Raw genomic sequence first — 21995 nt, forward strand, 5'->3', positions numbered from 1 at the left:
GGAGGAACTGTTTCTCATGCAGTGAGGGACTAACGTCCTGTTCCCCAATGGTACAGACTACTCCACAGCTATCCATTTATACATACAGTATCACAAGTTAATGCAGTTGTTACTCCTTCAGAAAGTAGATAGCCTATATCTAAGCCTGTACATTTAAAGGTGAGGTATACAGTATAAGTGAGAGAGAGAGGGATTTAAAACAAGATGACTCACTAGGCTTCCCATAAATAATGGAGTATAACTAATTGGTACATTCATGATTAGCTGCTACAGTATGAGATAGATTGAAGGTCAGAAATGTTTCTTTATCTTAGATGGCTACCAGACTGTACCTGATTCAGAGAACAGCAGGGGCAAACAGTAGGTGACGACAGTGTTGATCATTTGGTGACAGAAATACTGTGCAAATCTAAATGGATCAACACTTGATAGCCAGAGTTCTTATATTGAGATGTCTGCAATTTACTAAATAATTGTCTTCTTTGTAAAATGGATTTGAGGAGTAAATCTGATTTTAAATAATTTGATTTGAAAGATTGTTAGGTTTAAAGGACAACTTTGATTGAAGAATGATTGATCAATGGAACCTGTTGTGTTTACGGGCCTTTTATTAAAAAATATATCGACAAATTAAGATGTTTTATTGTCACATACACCGGATAGGTGCAGTGAAATGTGTCACACTCTCTGAATAGCTATCTACAGTTGAATAACAGCAGTTGACTGGATGTTCTCTTGATTCTCCCTCAGGTTTGGAGGCTTCCTCTTCTTCCACACACACTGAGGGTGAGAGCCAGCAGAGGGAGCCAGAGAGGCAATCACACACCAGGGACACCTGACACCTTCACCCTTCTTCCTTCCTGTTCTTAAATCCTGGGTGAAGTGACGTTAATGATGAATTTATTATAACTTATTTCATGAAATGATTTTAACACACGATGCAGTGCATCTTATTCAATGGTACCATCTGGACAGAGGAGAAATAAACTTGACAGAAAGGTGGTGGGTATAATAAATACATTTATTCTTATCTATTTAAGTTAAATGAATTACTTATTACACTATTTATTACATTTCTATTATTAGGATTTTAACATCAGCTTTGCTTTTATATTGCACTATGGCATTTAACAGATATGACTTGATAGATGGAAGAAGGCTCTTTAATGCTGCTAATTGTTGGAACAGTAAACAGAGATAAACATCCAGAAAATAGAAGTTAAATTATTAAGGAAATCAACTAGAAAGTCAAACTCAGGGAGCTAGTTTTTATATCAGATGTTTGGTGTGAACTTTTCAATCTTTTTACATACACAGACACTGTAGTTTTACTGTACTGTTTTACTGTACAGTACTATACTGTCTATGTCTCAATGGCTTTCTTTCTTTCATAACTTCCTGTAGCTGAAGAAACTTACTTCATTGTCAAGTTTCAGACCAACTTAAAACAAATTAGCGTAAATAAAATCTTTCAATCGATGAATGTGTTGTTCGGACTCGACTCAAGTTGCTGTGACCATGGGAGAGTTGTTCTTGGTAATGTGCATCAGTGTAACATGTGTGAAATCACTGATGCTCTTCACTGAGATCCCTGTGATGTGACTCAGCTCCTCCACTACCTGGTGATCAATGGTTGGGTCGTTACTAGTTCTAGTCAATGGTTGGGTCGTTACTAGTTCACTGAGCAGCATGCACTGTAGTAACCAAACACTAGCTTTTAGCTAAAGGTAATAATCCAACTTCAACATAATAGCTTAAACCTTACTAATAAGTATGGAAGAAATAAAAGTTAATAATATGACTGTTTACAAGAAGGATATATTATAGTAGCTGATCACCTGTTCCCAGTTAGTGACATTGAGGATGTATGCACCCACAGCAATGACACCAACACCAAGAAGCATGCAGTCTTCAGTCACCGACACAAAAGTCTTTCTGTTGGTTTTCACAGGGGACACATGCTTATTTATGGCTGTTACACTGCTGTTAACTAAACACACGGCCTAACATTGAGAGAGGAAAACTACGGCTGCCAATGGCCCTGGTCAAAAATAGAGCACTATAGGGAATAGGGTGCCTTTTGGGACGCATCCTACCTCTGTTCGTCAGATGGGCTCAGGCACTGAGTGGTGGCCTTGAGCAGGGAGTCATAGATGGCTGTCCTCTGGAGGTAGGTGAACTGGAGAACGTGTCTGCTGAGGTGATGCAGGTGCTCCACAGGGATAGAAGAGTAATTGTGCCCTGTAGGATATGGTGAGTAGTGAATAAATAGTTACATACCGGTAACACCAAGAGGCATTTAAAAAAAWTMTTTTATTGAATATCCGAAACATACAATATACTTGCAGTGAAGCAGCTCAACAATTACACCATACCAGTCATCCAACGGACTCCCATTCAGAGCGACACACAGAAGCATCCAGGGTCAATGCCCTGCTCAAGGGCACGTTGACAGATCTCCCACCAGGACAAAAAAAGTGAACCCGAACCCTCCAAGATCACTCCACAGTTCCCCAATAGCTTTACCTCAAGCATTCGAGACCCCTCCCACAGTCAACCCCCCCCCCAAGAAGACATTTTTTTGCTCATATGATTTGAAAAACGAATCTTCAGGAGTAGGCAGCTGCATAAGTAAGTAAACTGAGATATGACTAAGGAGTTAATCAGGGCAATTTCTTCATAAATAGAAAGGTATTTACCTCTCCATGGTTGCAGGATCTTGTCTATTTTTACAAGTTTTCTATTGAAATTCATTGTGGAGAGCTTATTTATATATTTCTTCACCATCAGCCCATTATATACAGCTGAAGTCGGAAGTTTACATACACCTTAGCCAAATACATTTAAACTCAGTTTTTCACAATTCCTGACATTTATTCCTAGTAAAAATTCCCTGTCTTAGMTCAGTTAGGATCACCACTTTATTTTAAGAATGTGAAATGTCAGAATAATAGTAGAGAATMATTTATTTCAGCTTTTTTTTCTTTCATCACATTCCCAGTGGGTCAGAAGTTCACATACACTCAATTAGTATTTGGTAGCATTGCCTTTAAATTGTTTKACTTGGGTCAAATGTTTCGGGTAGCCTTCCACAAGCTTCCCAAAATAAGTTGGGTGAATTTTGTCCCATTCCTCCTGACAGAGCTTGTGTAACTGAGTCAGGTTTGTAGGCACACACTTTTTCAGTTCTGCCCACAAATTTTCTATAGGATTGAGGTCAGGGCTTTGTGATGGCCACTCCAATACCTTGACTTTGTTGTCCTTAAGCCATTTTGCCACAACTTTGGAAGTATGCTTGGGGTCATTGTCCATTTGGAAGACCCATTTACGACCAAGCTTTAACTTCCTGACTGATGTCTTGAGATGTTGCTTCAATATATCCACATAATTTTCCTCCCTCATGATGCCATATATTTTGTGAAGTGCACCAGTCCCTCCTGCAGAAAAGCACCCCCACAACATGATGCTGCCACCCCCGTGCTTCACGGTTGGGATGGTGTTCTTCGGCTTGCAAGCTACCCCCTTTTTCCTCCAAACATAACGATGGTCATTATGGCCAAACAGTTATATTTTTGTTTCATCAGACCAGAGGACATTTCTCCAAAAAGTACAATCTTTGTTGCAAACCATAGTCTGCTTTTTTTATGGTGGTTTTGGAGCAGTGGCTTCTTCCTTGCTAAGCGGCCTTTCAGGTTATGTCGATATAGGACTCGTTTTACTGTGGATATAGATACTTTTGTACCTGCTTCCTCCAGCATCTTCACAAGGTATTTTGCTGTTATTCTGGGATTGAATTGCACTTTTCGCACCAAAGTACGTTCATCTCTAGGAGACAGAACGCGTCTCCTTCTTGAGCGGTATGACGGCTGCGTGGTCCCATGGTGTTTATACTTGCTTACTATTGTTTATACAGATGAACGTGGTACCTTCAGGCATTTGGAAATTGCTCCCAAGGATGAACCAGACTTGGTTGATTTCTTTTGATTTTCTCATGATGTCAAAAAAAGAGGCACTGAGTTTGAATGTAGGCCTTGAAATACATCCACAGGTACACCTCCAATTGACTCAAATTATGTGAATTAGCCTATAAGAAGCTTCTAAAGCCATGACATCATTTTCTGGAATTTTTCAAGCTGTTTAAAGGCACAGTCAACTTAGTGTATGTAAACTTCTGACCCACTGGAATTGTGATACAGTGAATTATAAGTGAAATAATCTGTCTGTAAACAATTGTTGGAAAAATTACTTGTGTCATGCACAAAGTACATGTCCTAACCAACTTGCCAAAACTATAGTTTGTTAACAAGAAATTTGTGGAGTGGTTGAAAAACAAGTTTTAATGACTCCAACCTAAGTGTATGTAAACTTCTGACTTCAACTGTAGGTAAACTGCAGGGTAATGTAAAAGTTGTATTTTTTAAAGATCCGAATACATAATATTGTGCACTAATCATAATTTGGTTTTAGTCCAGAGAGTACATAAAAGCTATCTAGATCTTCAATGAGACATTGCAGGGATCTAGCTTGCGGACTTAATATAAAACTTGAGTCATCGGCATACATGGACACCTTTGTTTTTAAGCCTTGTATTTATAATCCTCTAATGTTGTTATTGGATCTGATTTTAATAGCTAGCATTTCGATGGCCATAATGAATAGATATGGTGACTGCGGATACCCTTGTTTAACTCCTCTTGACAATTCAAAACTCTCTGAGAAGTAGCCATTATTTACTATTTTACACCTGGGATTGCTATACATTATTTTTACCAATTTTATAAGAGAATCACCTAATTTGAAAAAATCCAGGCATTTATAAAGAAAATTCAGTCTTACTTTATCAAATGCCTTTTCAAAATCTGCTATAAATACCAGGCCTGTGTCACGCCCTGGCCATAGAGAGGCTTTTATTCTCTATTTTGGTTAGGCCAGGGTGTGACTAGGGTGGGCATTCTAGTTTKTTTATTTCTATGTTTTCTATTTCTTTGTGTTTGGCCGGGTGTGGTTCTCAATCAGAGGCAGCTGTCTATCGTTGTCTCTGATTGAGAACCATACTTAGGTAGCCCTTTTTCCACCTGTCTTTGTGGGAAGTTGACTTTGTTTAGGGCACATAGCCTTTAGCTTCACGGTTTGTTTTTGTAGTGTTTATTGTTTTGTTCGGCGTCATTTTTAGTAATAAAAGGAAAATGTATGCTCACCACGCTGCACCTTGGTCCTCTTCTTTAATCGGCCGTGACAGCCTGGCTTCTTAGATATTTCATGATGTTATATTATTTCTAGTAGTTGTCGTATATTATCTCCAATGTATCATCCATGTTAAAAACCTGTCTGATCAGGATGAACAATACCTGGTAAAACCTTTTTAATTCTGAGTGCTATGCATTKCACTAGTATTTTTGCATCACAACATTGAAGTGTAAGGAGCCTCCAGTTTTTTAGATAGACTGGGTCTTTATATTTGCCATCTGGGTCTTGTTTTAATAATTGAGAAATCAGACCTTTCTGCTGAGTACCTGAGAGACTACAATTTCTTTAGGAGTAGTTAAAACAATCTAACAATGGAGCTTTTAGTATATCAAAAAAGGCTTGATATACCTCTACCGGTATGCCATCAAGCCCTGGGGTTTTTCCAGACTGAAAGTATTTAATAGCCTCAAAAAGTTCTTCCTCTGTAATTTGGCCTTCACACGGATCTTTCTGTACATTTGTTAATTTTCCATTTTTTATATTATTTGGAAATAATTCCTTACCGTAATCTTCATTCAGTTGGAGAGGATGAGATGGAAAAGAGAACATCTGCCTAAAATAATTAGCTTCCTCTTAAAATATAATCTCGGTGAATCATAGATGACTCCGTCTTCAGTAACGACTTTCCGCAAATTKTTTTTGTTAGTGTTCCTGTATTGGCAATTCAGGAAGAATTTTGTGCATTTTTCTCCATGTTCCATCCAGTTTACTTTATTTTTGTAATAGATTACATTAGATCGTTCTTGAATAAGTTCCTCAAGTTCTTTTTGTTTTTCCTCTAACTTATTTTGTATCTCTGTAGTATCATTTGTATTGCTATCTACCTGTACTATTAGTTCATGGATTTCCCTTGTTAGTCTTGTCTCTTTAGCCAGAAACTGCTTTTTTATTATTGATAAATATTGAATTGAATGACCTCTGAAGTTACATTTAAAAGGTATCCCAAACAATAAGGGGATTTGCTGAACCTATATTATACTGGAAAAATTCAGTTATATATTATTTTGTCTTAGGTAAAAAATAAGTTGTCCTCKAGTAAACTTTGATTAAATTTCCAATATCCCCGTCCACGTGGAAAACCTATAAGAGTTATGTGAATGCCAATTAGATGATGATCCAATCGCATTCTGTCTCCTATTAAAACTTTTTTAACGTTTGATGCAAGAGAGAAAGAGACAAAGTAGTCAAGACGACTAGCTTGATGAAGTCTCCTCCATGTATATCTCACTAGATCGGGGTTTTTTAGTCTCCAAATATCCACTATTTCTAATGTGTCCATAATATTTGTGATTTCCTTAAGGGCACGGTGATGATAGTTTATAGAGTGATTACCTTTACGGTCCATTGAGGTACTTAACACTGTGTTATAGTCTCCTACCATAATGATTTGATCATTTGTTGCCTGTAAGTTCAATAAATTGGTATAATTGTTTTCGAAGAAGTATGGATCATCCTGGTTTGGACCATATAGATTAATGAGCCAAATCTCTTTTTCGGCCACTTTCATATTCAAAAAGATCAACCTTCCTTGCAAATCATTCCTGACTATTTGCACATTCAGATCGAAATTTTTGTTAATTAATATCTTCACACCTTTTGAGTTCCTTTGTCCATGACAGAAAATTATTTCACCACCCCATTCCTTTTTCCACGCAACTTCATCTAAGGATGTAGAGTAAGTTTCCTGTAAACAGTATATGTTATATTCCTTTTCTTTTAGCCACATAAAGACTGATCTTCTTTTTTTATAATCTGCTAAACTGTTACAATTATAACTGGCTATACTTATTTCACCCTACCATAACTAGATACTATTCTCAGTCTAAATTGACCATAATTAGTGCTTGTAAAGTCACTGCCATCAGAGATATTATGACGGTTAAAATTAGAGCATTCAAATGTCTGATATTTAGAATTCAAGAAATAGGTTCTAGCAATATTTGTTTTATTCCCTTGCCTGTTTGCCTGTGAGCCAATGCCACAGATGTTAGAAAATTGAGACAAGATATTATGTGTGTAGTAAATCTGAGTAGGTTGATGTGTATGATATCGGATGTGATTTAGTGAGTGTGTACGATGTCTGTATAAGAGTAAGACTATAATGTGTGCTGTCCAAATAAATAATAACTCCGCTATTTTGCATTGGTTGAGTGTCTATGTGTGTAACATGTAGTGTGTATAGCCTTAATATTGATGATAATTGTAATCCATATCGTATCACCGTCATAGCTGCATCATAATTACCTTTAACATCATTGAAAAACACATCCCAGCATTTCCATAGCAATTGACGTTCACATGATCATGAAAGAGACCTTGCATTACTCTTAAGACGGCTTCACTACAGTACAAATGTATTCCGTACAATATGTTATTATTCCCCAATGCCCCTATTCTGATATCTTCCCCTTGCTTGTTGTAAACATATATAAACTTGTAGACAAATACATAAAAAATATACACAAACAAGAAACATATTAAATTATAAAACAGTTCTCGACAATAGAGTGAGAGAAGAGAAAAGAGAGAAAGAGAGAGTGAGAGAAGAGAGAAAGATCAGGTGTGTGTGTGTATGTGTAAGTCCGTATATGTATGTGAGCATGTAATTGAGTACATGTGTGTTCATATCCACTTCATAGTGTTCAGATATTTTTACAGTTCCCATACTTTCTTTTTTTCGTACCCTGAAGTCCCTGTAGAATTTAGTACAGCCATGGTGTTATGGAGCTGTCTCGGAATAGCTGTCCATTTATAAAGAGTTTGTCCACAATGAGAAAGGCACGATTACCCTTCTCCCTCTGTTGCCTTTGTACCGGATACAGTCTCTTACGACGTTCGTTTATCTCCCTTGGAAATTGGTCATTGAGACCGAATTTCGTCCCTTTAAGCTCCCTTCCCCTGCTTTGATCATCTCCTTTTGTTGGTAGTGTTCAAATTTTGCGATGATCGGTCGGGGACCCTTGGTCTTGTCGCTCCAAGTCTGTGTACTCGGTGGAAAGCCACCTTGTTTACAGTCTCTATAGGAAGTTTCAAGGCGGATTGCATGAATTCTCTGATCGCGCCCTCTGGATTATCGGATACGTCCTCAGGAACCCACCCCAAAAAATGATTTTCACGCATGCTACAACTTTGTATGTCTAGTAGCGACTCCTTCATCACTGTTTTCCTGTTTTCCCTGAATAGACAATCCATGTTGGAATCGTGGATTTTTACCTTGGCTGTGAGTGCCTTGTTCTCTCCTTGGAGCGTGAGAATTTCACTATGGCTAAACTCCAAACTCCCCCTCAGCCCTGCTACCTCCTCACACAACTTTTCCAGAGGCATTTTACTTTATAAACCTTTTACAGCAGTGGGCTAAATCAGGGTCACAGAGTGATTCTTGGTAGTCTTAAACAAATCTATTTTGAAACAGAAGTATACACCTCACACACATGGTTATGGGATTTTTTTAAAAGAAGACCCCTGTACCATGTCAGATATAGAGATGAAATGTATTCAATTGTGAGTTTGCATCCCAATATTACACTTTATATACATTTATATATATATATTTTTTTTTAATGTAACCTTTATTTAACTAGGCAAGTCAGTTAAGAACAAATTCTTATTTACAATGATGGCCTACCCAGAAGACAGAAGACTGGAATATAACAAAACTGTTTGACATAGAAACATTGGATTTATCAAGGTTTTTTTAAATCATATTTTTAAATGATATTAATAACGTTCTGCCCATGAGGCCAAAGAGGGCGCTTTTGGTCATTGCCTGTAGGAAATGGGTTCTACAGGCCAAAATAGGAATGTAGCATGTAATGTAGCACCTCATTACAGCAAAATGTCATGTCTCTTTTTATGGTTATCATAAGGACTACAGAATGTGAAATYCTTACCAAGCACCTCCAGGAGTATCTCAACATAAGTCAGAGGGTTGGGGGTGTTTATCCTGAAGTCAAGTGCTTTCAAGATCATCAGCTCCATGTTCATGATAGTTTGTTTGGAAATGCTGTGGCCCATCGAGTGAAGAAACTGCGCTGCTGTGTTGTTGTCAACCACCTGGTAAAGTAAAAGGTGAGAAAAGTATTATTGACATTATGAATGGTGATACAAATGGTGATCTACAGATTAGAGGTCGACCGATTAATCGGCATGGCATAGCTGATTAATTAGGGCCGATTTCAAATTTTCACAACAATCGGGAATTGGCATTTTTGGACGCCGATTATGGCCGATTACATTGCATTCCACGAGGAAACTGTGTGGCAGGCTGACCACCTGTTATGGGAATGCAGCAAGGAGCCAAGGTAAGTTGCTAGCTAGCATTAAATTTATCTTATAAAACAACAATCAATCTTCACATAATCACTAGTTAACTACACATGGTTGATGATATTACTAGGTTAACTAGCTTGTCCTGTGTTGCATATAATCAATGCGGTGCCTGTTCATTTATCCTCGAATCACAGCCTACTTCGCCAAACGGGGGAGGATTTAAGAAAAACGCATTCGCGAAAAAAGCACAATCGTTGCACAAATGTACCTAACCATAAACATCAATGCCTTTCTTAAAATCAATACACAGAAGTATATTTTTTTAAACCTGCATATTTAGTTAAAAGAAATTCATGTTAGCAGGCAATATTAACTAGGGTAATTGTGTCACGTCTCTTGCGTTCATTGCAGTTTGGGCCGCCTGGCTTGTTGCGAACTAATTTGCCAGAATTTTACATAATTATGACATAACATTGAAGGTTGTGCAATATAACAGCAATATWTAGACTTAGGGTTGCCACCCATTCGATAAAATACGGAACYGTTCCGTGAATTTCACTGAAAGAATAAACGTTTTGTTTTCAAAATGATAGTTTCCGGATTTGACCATATTAATGACCAAAGACTCGTATTTCTGTGTTTATAATATTATAATTAAGTCTATGATTTGATATTTGATAGAGCAGTCTGACTGAGCGGTGGTAGGCAGCAGCAGGCTCGTGGGCATTCATTTAAACTTTACTGCGTTTGCCAGCAGCTCTTAGCAATGCTTGAATCACAGCGCTGTTTATGACTTCAAGCATATCAACTCCTGAGATTAGGCTGGCAATACTGAAGTGCCTATTAGAACATTCAATAGTCAAAGGTATATGAAATGCAAATGGTATAGATAGAAATAGTCGACGCGTCATAATTCCTAAAATAACTACAATCTAAAAGTTCTTAATTGGGAATATTGAAGAACTGGGAATATTGAGCCACCAGCTTTCATATGTTCTGAGCAAGGAACTTAAACGTTAGCTTTTTTACATGGCACATATTGCACTTTTACTTTCTTCTCCAACACTGTATTTTTGCATTATTTAAACCAAATTGAGCATGTTTCATTATTTATTTGAGACTAAATAGATTTTATTTATGTATTATATTAAGTTAAAATAAAAGTGTTCATTGTTCATTCAGTATTATTGTAATTGTCATTATTACAAATATAAATATATATATATAAATTGCCAGATTAATCGATATCGGCTTTTTTTTGGTCCTCCAATAATCGGTATCGGCATTGAAAAATTATAATCGGTCAACCTCTACTACAGATGATAATGAAAAGGTTTCCCAAAACTCACAGCACTGTGCAAAGACAGTTTGCTTGCTATTTGCACACAAGAGAGGAGAATGAGATGGAACTTCTCACTCAGGTTCTCATAAACAAGGTCCTCGTAATTTCTTTTATGGACACCTGCTGCCCCTGCAGGTGTGTGTGGTGTTGAAAACAGATCCTCCAGGTGCTTTATCATAAACCTGTTAGCAGAAGATACTCATAAAATTGGTCTTATTTTTAATCACATTGACAGATAACTGATAGTTCCTATTTTCAAATCATGAATCCTACCTTTCAAGTAGTTCAACAGCATGATATCCAACCAAGGGGTCAAGTCTTAACTCTTCCGTGACAAGGAAAACACATTCTGTGGGAAACAGAGCCAGAGGTTTTAGGCCTATTCAGATTGGATTTCATGGCCTAGTCCTACGGTTCAAGTCTGTAAATGTTTTAGCTAGACAGTTTATTGTGGTAACTTTCGAGCATGGCACTTGCAACGCCAGGGTCAAATCAAATTTTATTTGTCACATGCGCCGAATACAACAGGTGTAGACCTTACAATGAAATGCTTACTTACAAGCCCTTAACCAACAATGCTCCCAGAAGTTTTAAGAAAAAAAAGTGTTTAGTAAAAAATAGATAAGTATAAAAAGAAAAGAAAAAAAAAAGTAACAAATAATTAAACTGTAGCAGTAAAATAACAATAGCGAGGCTATATACAGGGGGTCCCGGTACAGAGTCAATGTGCAGGGGCACCGGTTAGTTGAGGTAATTGAGGTAATATGTACATGTAGGTAGTGGGTTCAATTCTTGGGACAGGGCTCCTGAGTGGCGCAGATGTCTAAGGCACTACTTCTTAGTGCTAGAGGCGTCACTACAGACCCTGGTTCGATCCTGGGCTCTATTGCATCCGGTGGTGACTGGGAGTGCACAGTTGTCCGGGTTTGGCCGTGATAGGCTGTCATTGTAAATAAGTATTTGTTCTTAACTGACTTGCCTAAATAAATGTTAAAAGGATCACATTTTAAGCTAAATAGCAATATATATTGTACAGTGTGGATATTGCTTGTGTTGTTATTATCAGCGCTTATTTTTTATTTAACCTGGCAAGTCAGTTTAAGAACAAATTCGTATTTACGGCCTACGCCGGCCAAACTGGACGACGCAATTGTGCGCCGCCCTATGGCACTCCCAGTCACCGCCGGATGTGATACAGCCCAGGATCGAACCAGGGTCTGTAGTGACCTCTGGCACTGAGAGGTAGTGCCTTAGACCGCTGCGCCACTTGGGAGACAAAATGTTATCCTACTTGCTACTGTGTAGCAGAATAACTTAGTCCAATCGAAGCTAATATGAAAGATCCGACTTTCATCATCTCTTCTGTTTACGACGTGATTCAGTTGTTTATCAGTCGATCAGAAAATCAACAAAATAATAGCACATAACTTATAGCTAGTGTCCATGTACTTATGGATAATTCATATTTACATTCATTTTGACCCTAGTGGCCTCGTTTTTTAAATATTTGATATTAGATCGGTTTGGTCAACCTGTCACAGGTTACCTGTGAAGCCAAAATAACGTAATGTTACGTAACTTTAGCCTAAACAAACGTGGCGCCATTCGCATTTCCGGTGGCGTGTTCTTGTAATGGCCGTTGCCAAAGCACAGATAGAACAATGAGATAGTTGACCAAAGTTACGATAAACCGTTAGCCAGCAGCGAGCTAAAAACTTACCTATCAATCTTTTGTCTTTAAAATCCCCACTGTAACGTGATAAATTACTTAGTTTATCTTTGTTTCTGGTATTGAGATTTATGAGAAAGTCTGATAAAATATCAAAAGAAGCTTCACCAAACTTTAGGTTTTTGCTTTGGCTTGGCGAGAATAGGAATCTCTTCGCCATAGCTAACGTTACTAGCTAGCCAGAAATACAATGGCAAGATAAAAATAAAAAAAACTTTGGATTTCGTTGTCCGCGGAGTTAATTTTTGAAAATGCAGTACTTTATTTTGCCATGAGATGGCGGTTGACACACTATAAAAAAAAACGAACCTTTCGCGTCGAAACCGGAAATGTCTGGGTGACCTATTATAGTGTTGCACAAGCAGATCAGGCTGTCGCAAAAATGGCTGACCAGAAACCGACAGTGGATCCCGAAGTCCCTTTTGCAAAGAGGATAGATCCAAGCAAGGAGGATCTTACCAGGGACGAGTTCTACTTTATCAGACAAGTGGAGCTCGCGCAATGGAAGAAGAAATCGCAGCAACTCAGGGGCCGTAATATTGCAACAGGACTTGCTATCGGAGCCATTGTAATGGGTATTTGTATCCTTGCCAAACTCAGTCACAAAAGGTGAACTGCGTAACATGAGCTTATTTGCCACTAAATGGCATGATATAGCGATCCATTGTAATGTTGCCATAACTATTAGCAGTTAAAGTCAACCAGACATTATTCATGCATGTCCTTGAAGCTGTAAGTCATTGTAGATAGGTTATGAAATTCACGTTGTAGTGGTGAAGAACAGCATGACATGTGTTTGCATAACAGCCATGTACTGTAGCAAGCGAGTTAGCTAATTGGATAACCATGTAACGTTAGCTAGTAGCCAAGCAAGGATCTAACTAGAGTTAGCTAAGTAGCTCTCTCATCATGCCACTTTATTACAAGTTGCTACAGTGAAAGCTGGTGATGAGTGTAAAACATGTCTGCCATAAATGTATGTTGATGATGATGAAAACGTTCATCCTTGTGTTTATGTAGTTAAGCTCGACTATAGCTTCATACCCAGCACATACCTTGCCTCTGTCAACACATTTGCCTTGACTTTGCTCCTCCTAGATGGCTACACGTTTTACTCAGTGAAACAGGAGAAGATTATGGATGAGCTGGATGAGGAGGCCAAGGTCGCGAGAATGGGGGGGGCAAAGACAGGCGCCAACTGACTTGGCGATCAGATGGACTGAGCTCAGATCGACTGTGTGGTGTGCCACTGATCCTATCGCCTGTAGGCCTACTTGTACTGGAAGGGACTAATGCTGACAAATGCTGGTGCTACATCTTATTCCACTGCTAGCCACTGTCAAGGCAGCATCGGACCCTGTTTTGCCCTGGATATGTATACTTTTATGTGGTTGTGTTGCTGACTTAAGTGTCTTCATGGTGATTAAACATGCTTGTCTGTAGAAAGAATTATCTACTGCCCCCGATTACCCCCTTACAATTTCAGGATCCTGGGTCTTGTTCATTAGGCACCAAGCGGATGGCAACAGGAGGCAACATGTTTTTTAATGATTTCTGGTTTCTTAATGGTACCCCAATGAGTAGGCACCTATTCTCCTTCCTTTTCTTCCCAATYACTAGGCACTTGTGTAGAAATATTTGTATTCCCTTCAAATCAGCATCAAAGGATTTCTCCCAAAACTATAAAACTAATTCAACCTCATGTCTATCAGTAATGTTAATTCTACAGTGGCCTTGAAATAGGTGGGATTAGAAATATAACAGCTCAACTGGGACAAAGAAACATATTTATATTGAAATATATTTATGTTGATAAAGGATTGAGTTGTACATTTGTTATTATGCATTTGTTTTTTCACAACAATAAATGACATCTTATAGCAAGGTCAGTGTAATGTTTCATACACTGATATTGCCACAGTAGTACGGAAGCGGAGAGGAACACTATCATTATTTCAACTCTGTCAAAATATGATTTACAGAGTTTGTTGTAGCCACCAAAGCTACAGAGTAAAAATATAAAATAAGACATTGCAAGGAAAAGGCACAGATTGAGCATGGCAGGACAGCAGCTTTGTATGTTAAAGCAATACAATCAACCAACAATCATACATGCATTCAAAAATGTGGATTGTAATCACTTTTTCTTTCTTTAAATATAAATCTTAAGAGTATCATTGCAATAGAATTCCATATGTGTATTTAAGGCAATAGCTAATATGGGCTCACAGTTTAATTCATTTTTTAGGGTAGTCGTACTCTTCCCCACTTGTGCATATAAATATGCTACTTTACCAAAAAGTGTGAGTTACTACTAAAGTAGAATTTACTAAAGTGCATAGGGTGCCTGGTTTATTGCGCATTGCAGCAAGGTTTATCATTGTCAATGTGTTTGCACAAGAAAAGTAGCTTGCCAAAATGTCTTTGATTCATTTGTAAAAGTAATTTACAAATGCATTATTTCATATTTACACATTTACAATCATGGTGAGAACCAGTAGTCTAGACCTATGTTTAATTATTTTGGGAGAAAATATAATCTCAGCTAAAAAGTCAGGAGAGTTGAAAATCATCAACCATAAATTGCCTATTTTTTTTTAATCGATGTGGCTGATTTGGCAATACTTTCACTTGATTTGTTTTTAAAAGGAGTAGTTTTAGTCTTAGGTATTTGTCATTTATAGAGCTGTATTGTGGCTTGCTTCTTACTGTATAACCTTTTTATATTTCATATGAACACATATAATGTGAAATTCTAAAATATTCTGGAAAGACTGACACCTAAATGATTTCAGTGTTGTAGGTCTACCTATAGTACTGTATATGGTTGTTCGGAAAGCTACTTGTCATAGTGTTGCATTTTATTGATAAATGCTCACTATAATGTATATAAGGTACTGCCTACCATCTTTTAACATCTATGTTCACATCTTTCTACACATTGACAACAGTCGTCCTTCATAATGCTGTTGAATTCATCAGAAATATTGTTGCATCACTATTGTACATTGGAAAACAGGCAGAACTATAACAACATATCTGGACTTCTGTAGTCAGACTCTAGAGGGCAGTAGCGAGCTACAGTCAGCATCAACAGATTCCAAACAGACAGTCAAATGTGCAAAGAGGAGAGTGAATAATCTGAAATACAGCAAGAGTTACTGAGCTTCATCTCACTCCACTGCTCCCAATAAAAATGTGTGCGACAGTCAGATAAGCAGGAAAATAATGATCAACTGCCCCGGCCTCGATCCCATGATCCCAATATTGGAGCTGGAACAACCCTTACTGCTCTGTGGCTACAAGGCAGGACTACAGCTGATCATTAAGGCTCTATGTACAATGATCACACGTTTCTCACTAGCATTGCATAGTATGAAGAATGATGGTGCACTACTTGGGCTAGTACTATTGTGAGCCTTTTATACGCATTAGCTGAGGATTAGGCAGTTTTGAAACTTTTGACCATCTCATTTTAAACACTGTTCTGGTGGCGTCCTAGAACGGGTATGTTGCACTGAACCGTTGAATCTGGCAAGCTTCTCTTGGGGGTGACTGACAGCGGATGACAACGGTTCTGTTGTCCCTTCATAGCAGAGGGCTCAGCGACCTCTGACGGACCTGCGACCTATGATTAACCCTGTGACTATTGGATCAGCAGAGGAGCTTCCTGGTTTCTGGGGGATCTAGGTAAGTCTCCTCCAATGGGGGCCCAGATAAAGGGTTTAGAGGTGATGTCAGTTATTTCCTCCAGCAGGATGGGCATGATTATTTCAGTCACATTTTAGATGAGGTAGTCTGGGCTTATTCTACAGCAAGCATGGTTGAAGATTCTTACTGGTGAGAGAGGAGACAAGGAGATGCAATGATTAAATGTGTAGAGCATCGTGCATTGCACATTAGGATTTCCAGATAAACTTAGATTTTAGACAGCAAAATAAATGTAAGATATGGGTCGTGATTCAATCAGAGGTGCGTTGTAGACAAGCACATTGCACTACCGACAACGCACCTCTAATTCAATCGTGGCCATGCTCTGTGTACAGTAAATAAAGACATAATGAGAGAACTCTAACCATTCTACTGACATCGGAAGCAAAGGTCACCCCTTTAGAGGGCTTCTCCGGAGAGCTGCTGCTGCTGTTGCTGCCACCCAGAGAGTTCCTCCTGATGATACCTTGGAGGGGGAGTATGTCCAGGCGCTGCAGGCTGTTTCTGCGGGAGGTGGAGGGGTAACTCCTCTCCTTAGAGATACGGCGTTGGCGACTGGAGAGCATGGCGGCAGGCGAGACAATCCCCGCAGGGGGAACCTTCCCCATCCTCTCATACAGCTCCTCAATCTCCCTCTTCTGGGTGGCCTGGAGACTCTGCACCTGCACCAAGTGTCTGAGAGAGAGAGAAAGAGAGAGAGAGAGAAACAGATAGGTGAGAACTCTGAGGACTTGTTTAAGTGATTTGGAATAGTTGAGATGCAAGTTGAGTTCAAAATAATCAAACTTGGATTCAAACCCTAAATCGATCTGGAATGAAAATGGGTAAATAACTGGAGAGATGCTGAAGGTGAAACACTCACTTCTCCCTCATCACCTGCAGCTCCTCCCGCATGTCCTCGTCCTCCGAGTCGTCACTGCTCATGTACGTGAAGTTGCGGCTGTAGCTCAGCCACAAGTGGTGCAGGGCCGAGTTGTAGGTAGGGCTCCCTGCACCTCCCTCCCACAGGCCACGCCCCTCTGAATCCACCACCGTGACGGACAGGCCGCTGTCTGCAGACGTACCCATCAGACTGAGGCTACACACTCTCCTCCTCCTCCTTCTTACTATCTGCTGCTCTTCCTTCTCCTCCTCATGCTCCTCGTCATCTTCTTCCCCCTCTTCTTCCTCCTCCTCTTCCTGCTGCTGCTCTTTGGTCCCGGCCCACCCTACCTGGACCTCCCCGTCCTCCTCCACAGGGAGGTGTCGGTCTGGGGGGGAGAGAGTGAGGGAGGTGTTCAGGCTTGTATCTGCCCCCCCCTGCTCCTCTGTGCTGCTCTCGGAGGTGGTGGAGCTGCCCACTGACTTGGGCCTGGTGGAGCCTGTGGTGGAACTGCCCACTGACTTGGGCCTGGTGGAGCCTGTGGTGGAGCTGCCCACTGACTTGGGCCTGGTTGGGCCTGGGGTAGAACTGCCCACTGACTTGGGCCTGGTGGGGCCTGGGGTAGAACTGCCCACTGACTTGGGCCTGGTTGGGCCTGGGGTAGAGCTGCCCACTGACTTGGGCCTGGTGGGGCCTGGGGTGGAGCTGCCCACTGACTTGGGCCTGGTGGGGCCTGGGGTGGAGCTGCCCACTGACTTGGGCCTGGTTCGGCCTGGGGAGGAGCTGCCCACTGACTTGGGCCTGGTGGGGTTAGAGCCTTGTCCATCTGGTGCAGCAGGCATAGGGATCTCTATGCTAGGGGTGACCTGGAAACGACCCACTGTGACGGCAGCAGGCGGGGGATCTGTGGGGTGGAGGAGGTTTATGATTAATATCAACACAGTGATAATTATTATTTTTCACAATCTGCAGTTTGTGTTTACATTCTGTTCCAGTAGTGATATAATTTTCCATTGACATTGACTCGTACTTTCAAATTGATTCAAATGGATAATGTCGTCTCAATCTGAAATGTACTTTAAATGTCAAGCGTGCTGTTACGCGGATCTACCACGGATCGGATAGAATCCTGGCCTTAGTTTCATAACTTTCTGTCAGAAAAACCAATCCAACTGCCATATCTACTGCCAACATCTGGTTGTGTTCATGGTGCCATAAATGGGTGGGAAGCAAGAGCTAGCGGAGGTCTGGCACTAGGTGTAACTCTACTCTACACGGTCGGAAAACAGTTATTTTCTGCTGAATGTGGCCCTGGGATTTCTCAAAAACAGAGCCTGTTCTGTATGTCTGTTGAGCGAAATGGGCTGGGTTGGGTTGCTCGGGTACTGGAGCTGGGTGGGGTGGGGGTGTGAACACAGACAGGTGGGGAGGATGTGGGAGGAGAGGCCTGTAACGAGCGTAGAAGCCTTCTGATTGGTCATTTCTGCTGGGCAAAGCTTCCCARTGGTTACACACTGGTTGAATCAACGTTGTTTCCACGTAATTTCAATGAAATTACGTTCAACCAATGTGGAATAGACGTTGAATTGACGTCTGTACCCAGTGGGTTCTAACTGGTCAATACTGGTAGGCGGGGTATAATCACACCTACCTATTGGTCCCTTATTCAATGGAACATTCCATCCAGACATGTGGTTACGCAACAGATCCCGAGGCACTGCTAGTGCTTATAGGTGATAATGTCACCAAACACTGATGTGGACAGGATAAAACACAAAACAGAACTGAAAACAACAGGAAGAGCCAATTGGCCCTAACACAGTCATCAGGCCTTATTTAGACCAAATACAACATAAAACACTAGAGAAAGGGCCTCGTTGAGTGTCTGTGTATGTCTGGAGTGTGTGTGTTTTTGTATGTGTGTGTGTCTGGAGTGTGTACTCTGCATTTGTTTAGTGTGCTAACAGAAGCAACATAGGTCTGCCAGCGTCCTCCCCAACCCATCTRCTACCATCAACAGATCAACAGTAAGCTTAGGTAAGGGCCAGTACAATACAGAATACAGCTAGTGTAGAAGTAGAGAGGGGAAAGTCACTGTGAATCTTACCTGTGTAACTGGGGGATAGTCTGGGCTTGGGAGCACTGGCGTTCATCTCAGGCACCGTAGGTCTCGACATTGGTGTGGTTGAGCTGAACGATGATAACTTGGGAAAAGAGAAGGGGGAGGGGGGACAATACTTGTCAGAATGGCATTACTTCTCACTGTCAGACAGTCATGTATGGGCTGGTTGGTAACTTACTGTGCTCTCCGGGCTGTCTGGAGACGAAGGGGAAAGATCAGACCCTGACGCACAGCTGGACACATCAGACTGGTCCTGAGGAACCATGTAGGACCCCTGGGAACTATTCTGTAAATGGCTTAGGGGGCTGGATGCTGCTTGCTGTGATACCATCTGTGGGCTGTTGTAGCCCATCGTGGGGGGAGATATGTGATTATGCTGCCAACCGGGGTGTCCATTTTGAGAGTACACAGGCACTGAGCCATCCCTCTGCATCTGTGGTGGAGTGTCTGCGCCCTGGTAGACACTGTGTTGCTGCCCTTGGCCAGGCGTCCCACCCTGGGTGTAAGGGAGCTCCACTGGAGCAGTCTGGTAGTGGGGGAAGTAGACGGACGAGTAGACCGACTGAGGGTGGGTTAGCTGGGGGTGGAAGCCTGCTATGGAGGGCATCCCCTGGTTAGCCAGGCTGTTGGCAGGGATGAAGGAGTGAGCCATGCTCATTGCCATGGAGATTACGTTGGCCAGGGAGAAGAGGGGCTGTGTGTGGGAGGGCCACATGTTGGGGTTCTGGGGGTGAGGAGGGAGGGTCAGGGGGTTCCCCTCCCCGCTGTACTCAGAGGGGCTCGGAGCATCAGAGTGGGGGCCGCCGGGGGAGCCTGGGGCTGGGGAGAGGACGGAGGGGAACGTGGGGTTGCTGGCGACCCGTGTGAGGGGAGGATGGGACCCCACTGGTTTGGGGGCACCGGGGTTCACTGGGTAGGGGAAGGGGAAGTGTGTGTGGCCCATGAAGGGGGGCATGTGGTAGTACTGCTGGTGTTGCTGCTGCTGGGGGGGCTCTGAGGAGTACATGGAGGCTGGGTGGTGGTAGTGGTAGTGAGGAGAACCTGGAACATAGAAACAAAACAGAATAATACATGTTAGTTATTATTATTACATTCAAAACTTTTATTTCCTGAGAGGGAACTTCATGTGTGGTGACTGATTGGTAGACACAAAACAACATAACATMACCTAACTCAGAAACACGACTTATGTAAAAGGAACGCCTTACAAAACCTCAATGGGTTCGTTACAGTGTCCTCACACAAACCCTTATGCCAACGTCTCGAGAGACATTTACTAGCAGAATCCCCTAGGTTGTAAAAGAGTCAATTATATTATTGCTCCATCTCTCTCTCAGACTTTGGATTGTCTTGTCGTTCCTTCCGCCCCACTGCCAAGTGACATCAGACATTTAGAAAATAAATTCCTCATGTGCGGTATAAAGATGGATTCCATGGTAGGGTTTTGTCTAACAAAATCACTGTTTAATAGAGCTAGGATGATGATTTCATTGCATAAAGGCCCTGATAGCCGGAGCAGTTGGTTGTATGTAGGGGCATGCGCTGTTATGTGGGCATGCGCTGTTATGTATGCATCCCAAATGGCACCCTATTTGCCCTGGTCAAAGTAATACACTATTTAGGGAATAGGGTGCCATTTGGGACTCATACTCATCTTGGCAGAGAAGAACACAAACCGGGCCCAACACCATCGTAAAACCCCTCCCTCCTCAGACCCCTTTCTTGGTATTGTCAGGAGATTTGCATGGCTCTGACTAACCATCCCTGCACCTCACACCCCAGGTCTGTGCCTCAGTGGTGCGGCGCCGGCCTTGCCCTAGGGCCTCTTGGGTAATTACTTCACTTGAAGAGCGCTTTTAGCCTCTTTTTGAGATGTGAATGCTCTCACTGTGAAGCATAAGCTTTTCTGGCCTAACTTGTACTACAGTATGATTCTCTGCAACATCTGTTTGCCAGCACACACACGCACACACACACTTTTCAAGAAAGTCTCCTCCAAAACTCCCACCGCAAGAGAGGGAAGCATTTGAATTCAATTAAAGAACATACAACTGCCCCTCCACCCCCACTAGCTAAAGACTTGGTGGCCATCTGAAGGATATCTCCCTCCCTCCCCAGTTGTCTCTATTCTCTGCTGTACACAGCCACAGCACAGTCCGGTTTCGCAATGCCTTTTGGCCCCTCCGCCTCATTTTTAGTTGCCTAACCTACAGTATATTTCTGTCTGCATTGACATGTTAGTGGCTTGTTTACTTCAGTGTCGGGAGTCGTGTTGGTTCATTACTGTAGAGCCATTGTTGAATTAAATGTCAAATCAATGAATGAAGAATGTTATGTCGTCCTGAAAAGTCCCTGAAGAGTTATCAATATCTCTGGCTAGTCTCCACTGTAGGGTTCTCAACTAAACTAAAGACTTGTGATGAATACACACGTTTTCAATTTCAGACTCTTCAAATGTCAAAACTAGTCCTTCCTCACTCCATTGATGTTCTAATTCCAAACAAATCCCTGTCTGCATCCCAAATGGCACTCTATTCCCATAATAGTGCACTACTTTTGACCAGGCTCTGGTAGTAGTGCTTAAAGGTAACAGGGTGCCATTTGTGAAGCAACCTCAGTCTACAACAGTTTTCTCTTTGTGAAGAGTAAACAATGCCTCTTCACATGGGACCGTGGGGAGGAGGAAGAGGAGGAGAGGTGGGTCATTACAATA

General features: G+C 41.3%; 3 protein-coding genes across 3 annotated transcripts in view; 1 reads left to right on the top strand and 2 right to left on the bottom strand.

The window, feature by feature from the left end:
* Positions 1 to 1446: 1446 nt before the first annotated feature.
* cntd1 (cyclin N-terminal domain containing 1) lies at positions 1447 to 12747 on the bottom strand. The gene is made up of 7 exons (XM_023993466.2): positions 12579 to 12747; positions 11132 to 11207; positions 10866 to 11040; positions 9138 to 9300; positions 2097 to 2241; positions 1839 to 1935; positions 1447 to 1619 (listed from the first exon to the last, which is right to left on the bottom strand). Exons 1-7 carry the CDS (start codon positions 12745 to 12747, stop codon positions 1503 to 1505), a joined length of 942 nt encoding a protein of 313 aa, XP_023849234.2. The 3' UTR covers positions 1447 to 1502.
* Positions 12514 to 14471, top strand: coa3a (cytochrome C oxidase assembly factor 3a). The gene is made up of 2 exons (XM_023993467.2): positions 12514 to 13168; positions 13686 to 14471. The coding sequence occupies exons 1-2, from the start codon at positions 12859 to 12861 to the stop codon at positions 13787 to 13789; spliced, it is 414 nt and encodes a 137-aa protein (XP_023849235.2). The 5' UTR covers positions 12514 to 12858; the 3' UTR covers positions 13790 to 14471.
* wnk4a (WNK lysine deficient protein kinase 4a) overlaps positions 14371 to 21995 on the bottom strand; it is a 79770-nt gene continuing 72145 nt past the window's right edge. Inside the window, exons 15-19 of the mRNA XM_070445040.1 lie at positions 19461 to 20323; positions 19268 to 19364; positions 17161 to 18064; positions 16664 to 16973; positions 14371 to 16424 (exon numbers count right to left, since the gene is read on the bottom strand). Of these exons, the coding sequence (XP_070301141.1) occupies positions 16422 to 16424; positions 16664 to 16973; positions 17161 to 18064; positions 19268 to 19364; positions 19461 to 20323 (2177 nt within the window). The 3' untranslated portion in view covers positions 14371 to 16421. The remainder of the gene's footprint in view (positions 16425 to 16663; positions 16974 to 17160; positions 18065 to 19267; positions 19365 to 19460; positions 20324 to 21995) is intronic.

This window comes from Salvelinus sp. IW2-2015, linkage group LG8, assembly GCF_002910315.2.
Source record: "Salvelinus sp. IW2-2015 linkage group LG8, ASM291031v2, whole genome shotgun sequence".
NCBI classification, from domain to species: domain Eukaryota; kingdom Metazoa; phylum Chordata; class Actinopteri; order Salmoniformes; family Salmonidae; genus Salvelinus; species Salvelinus sp. IW2-2015.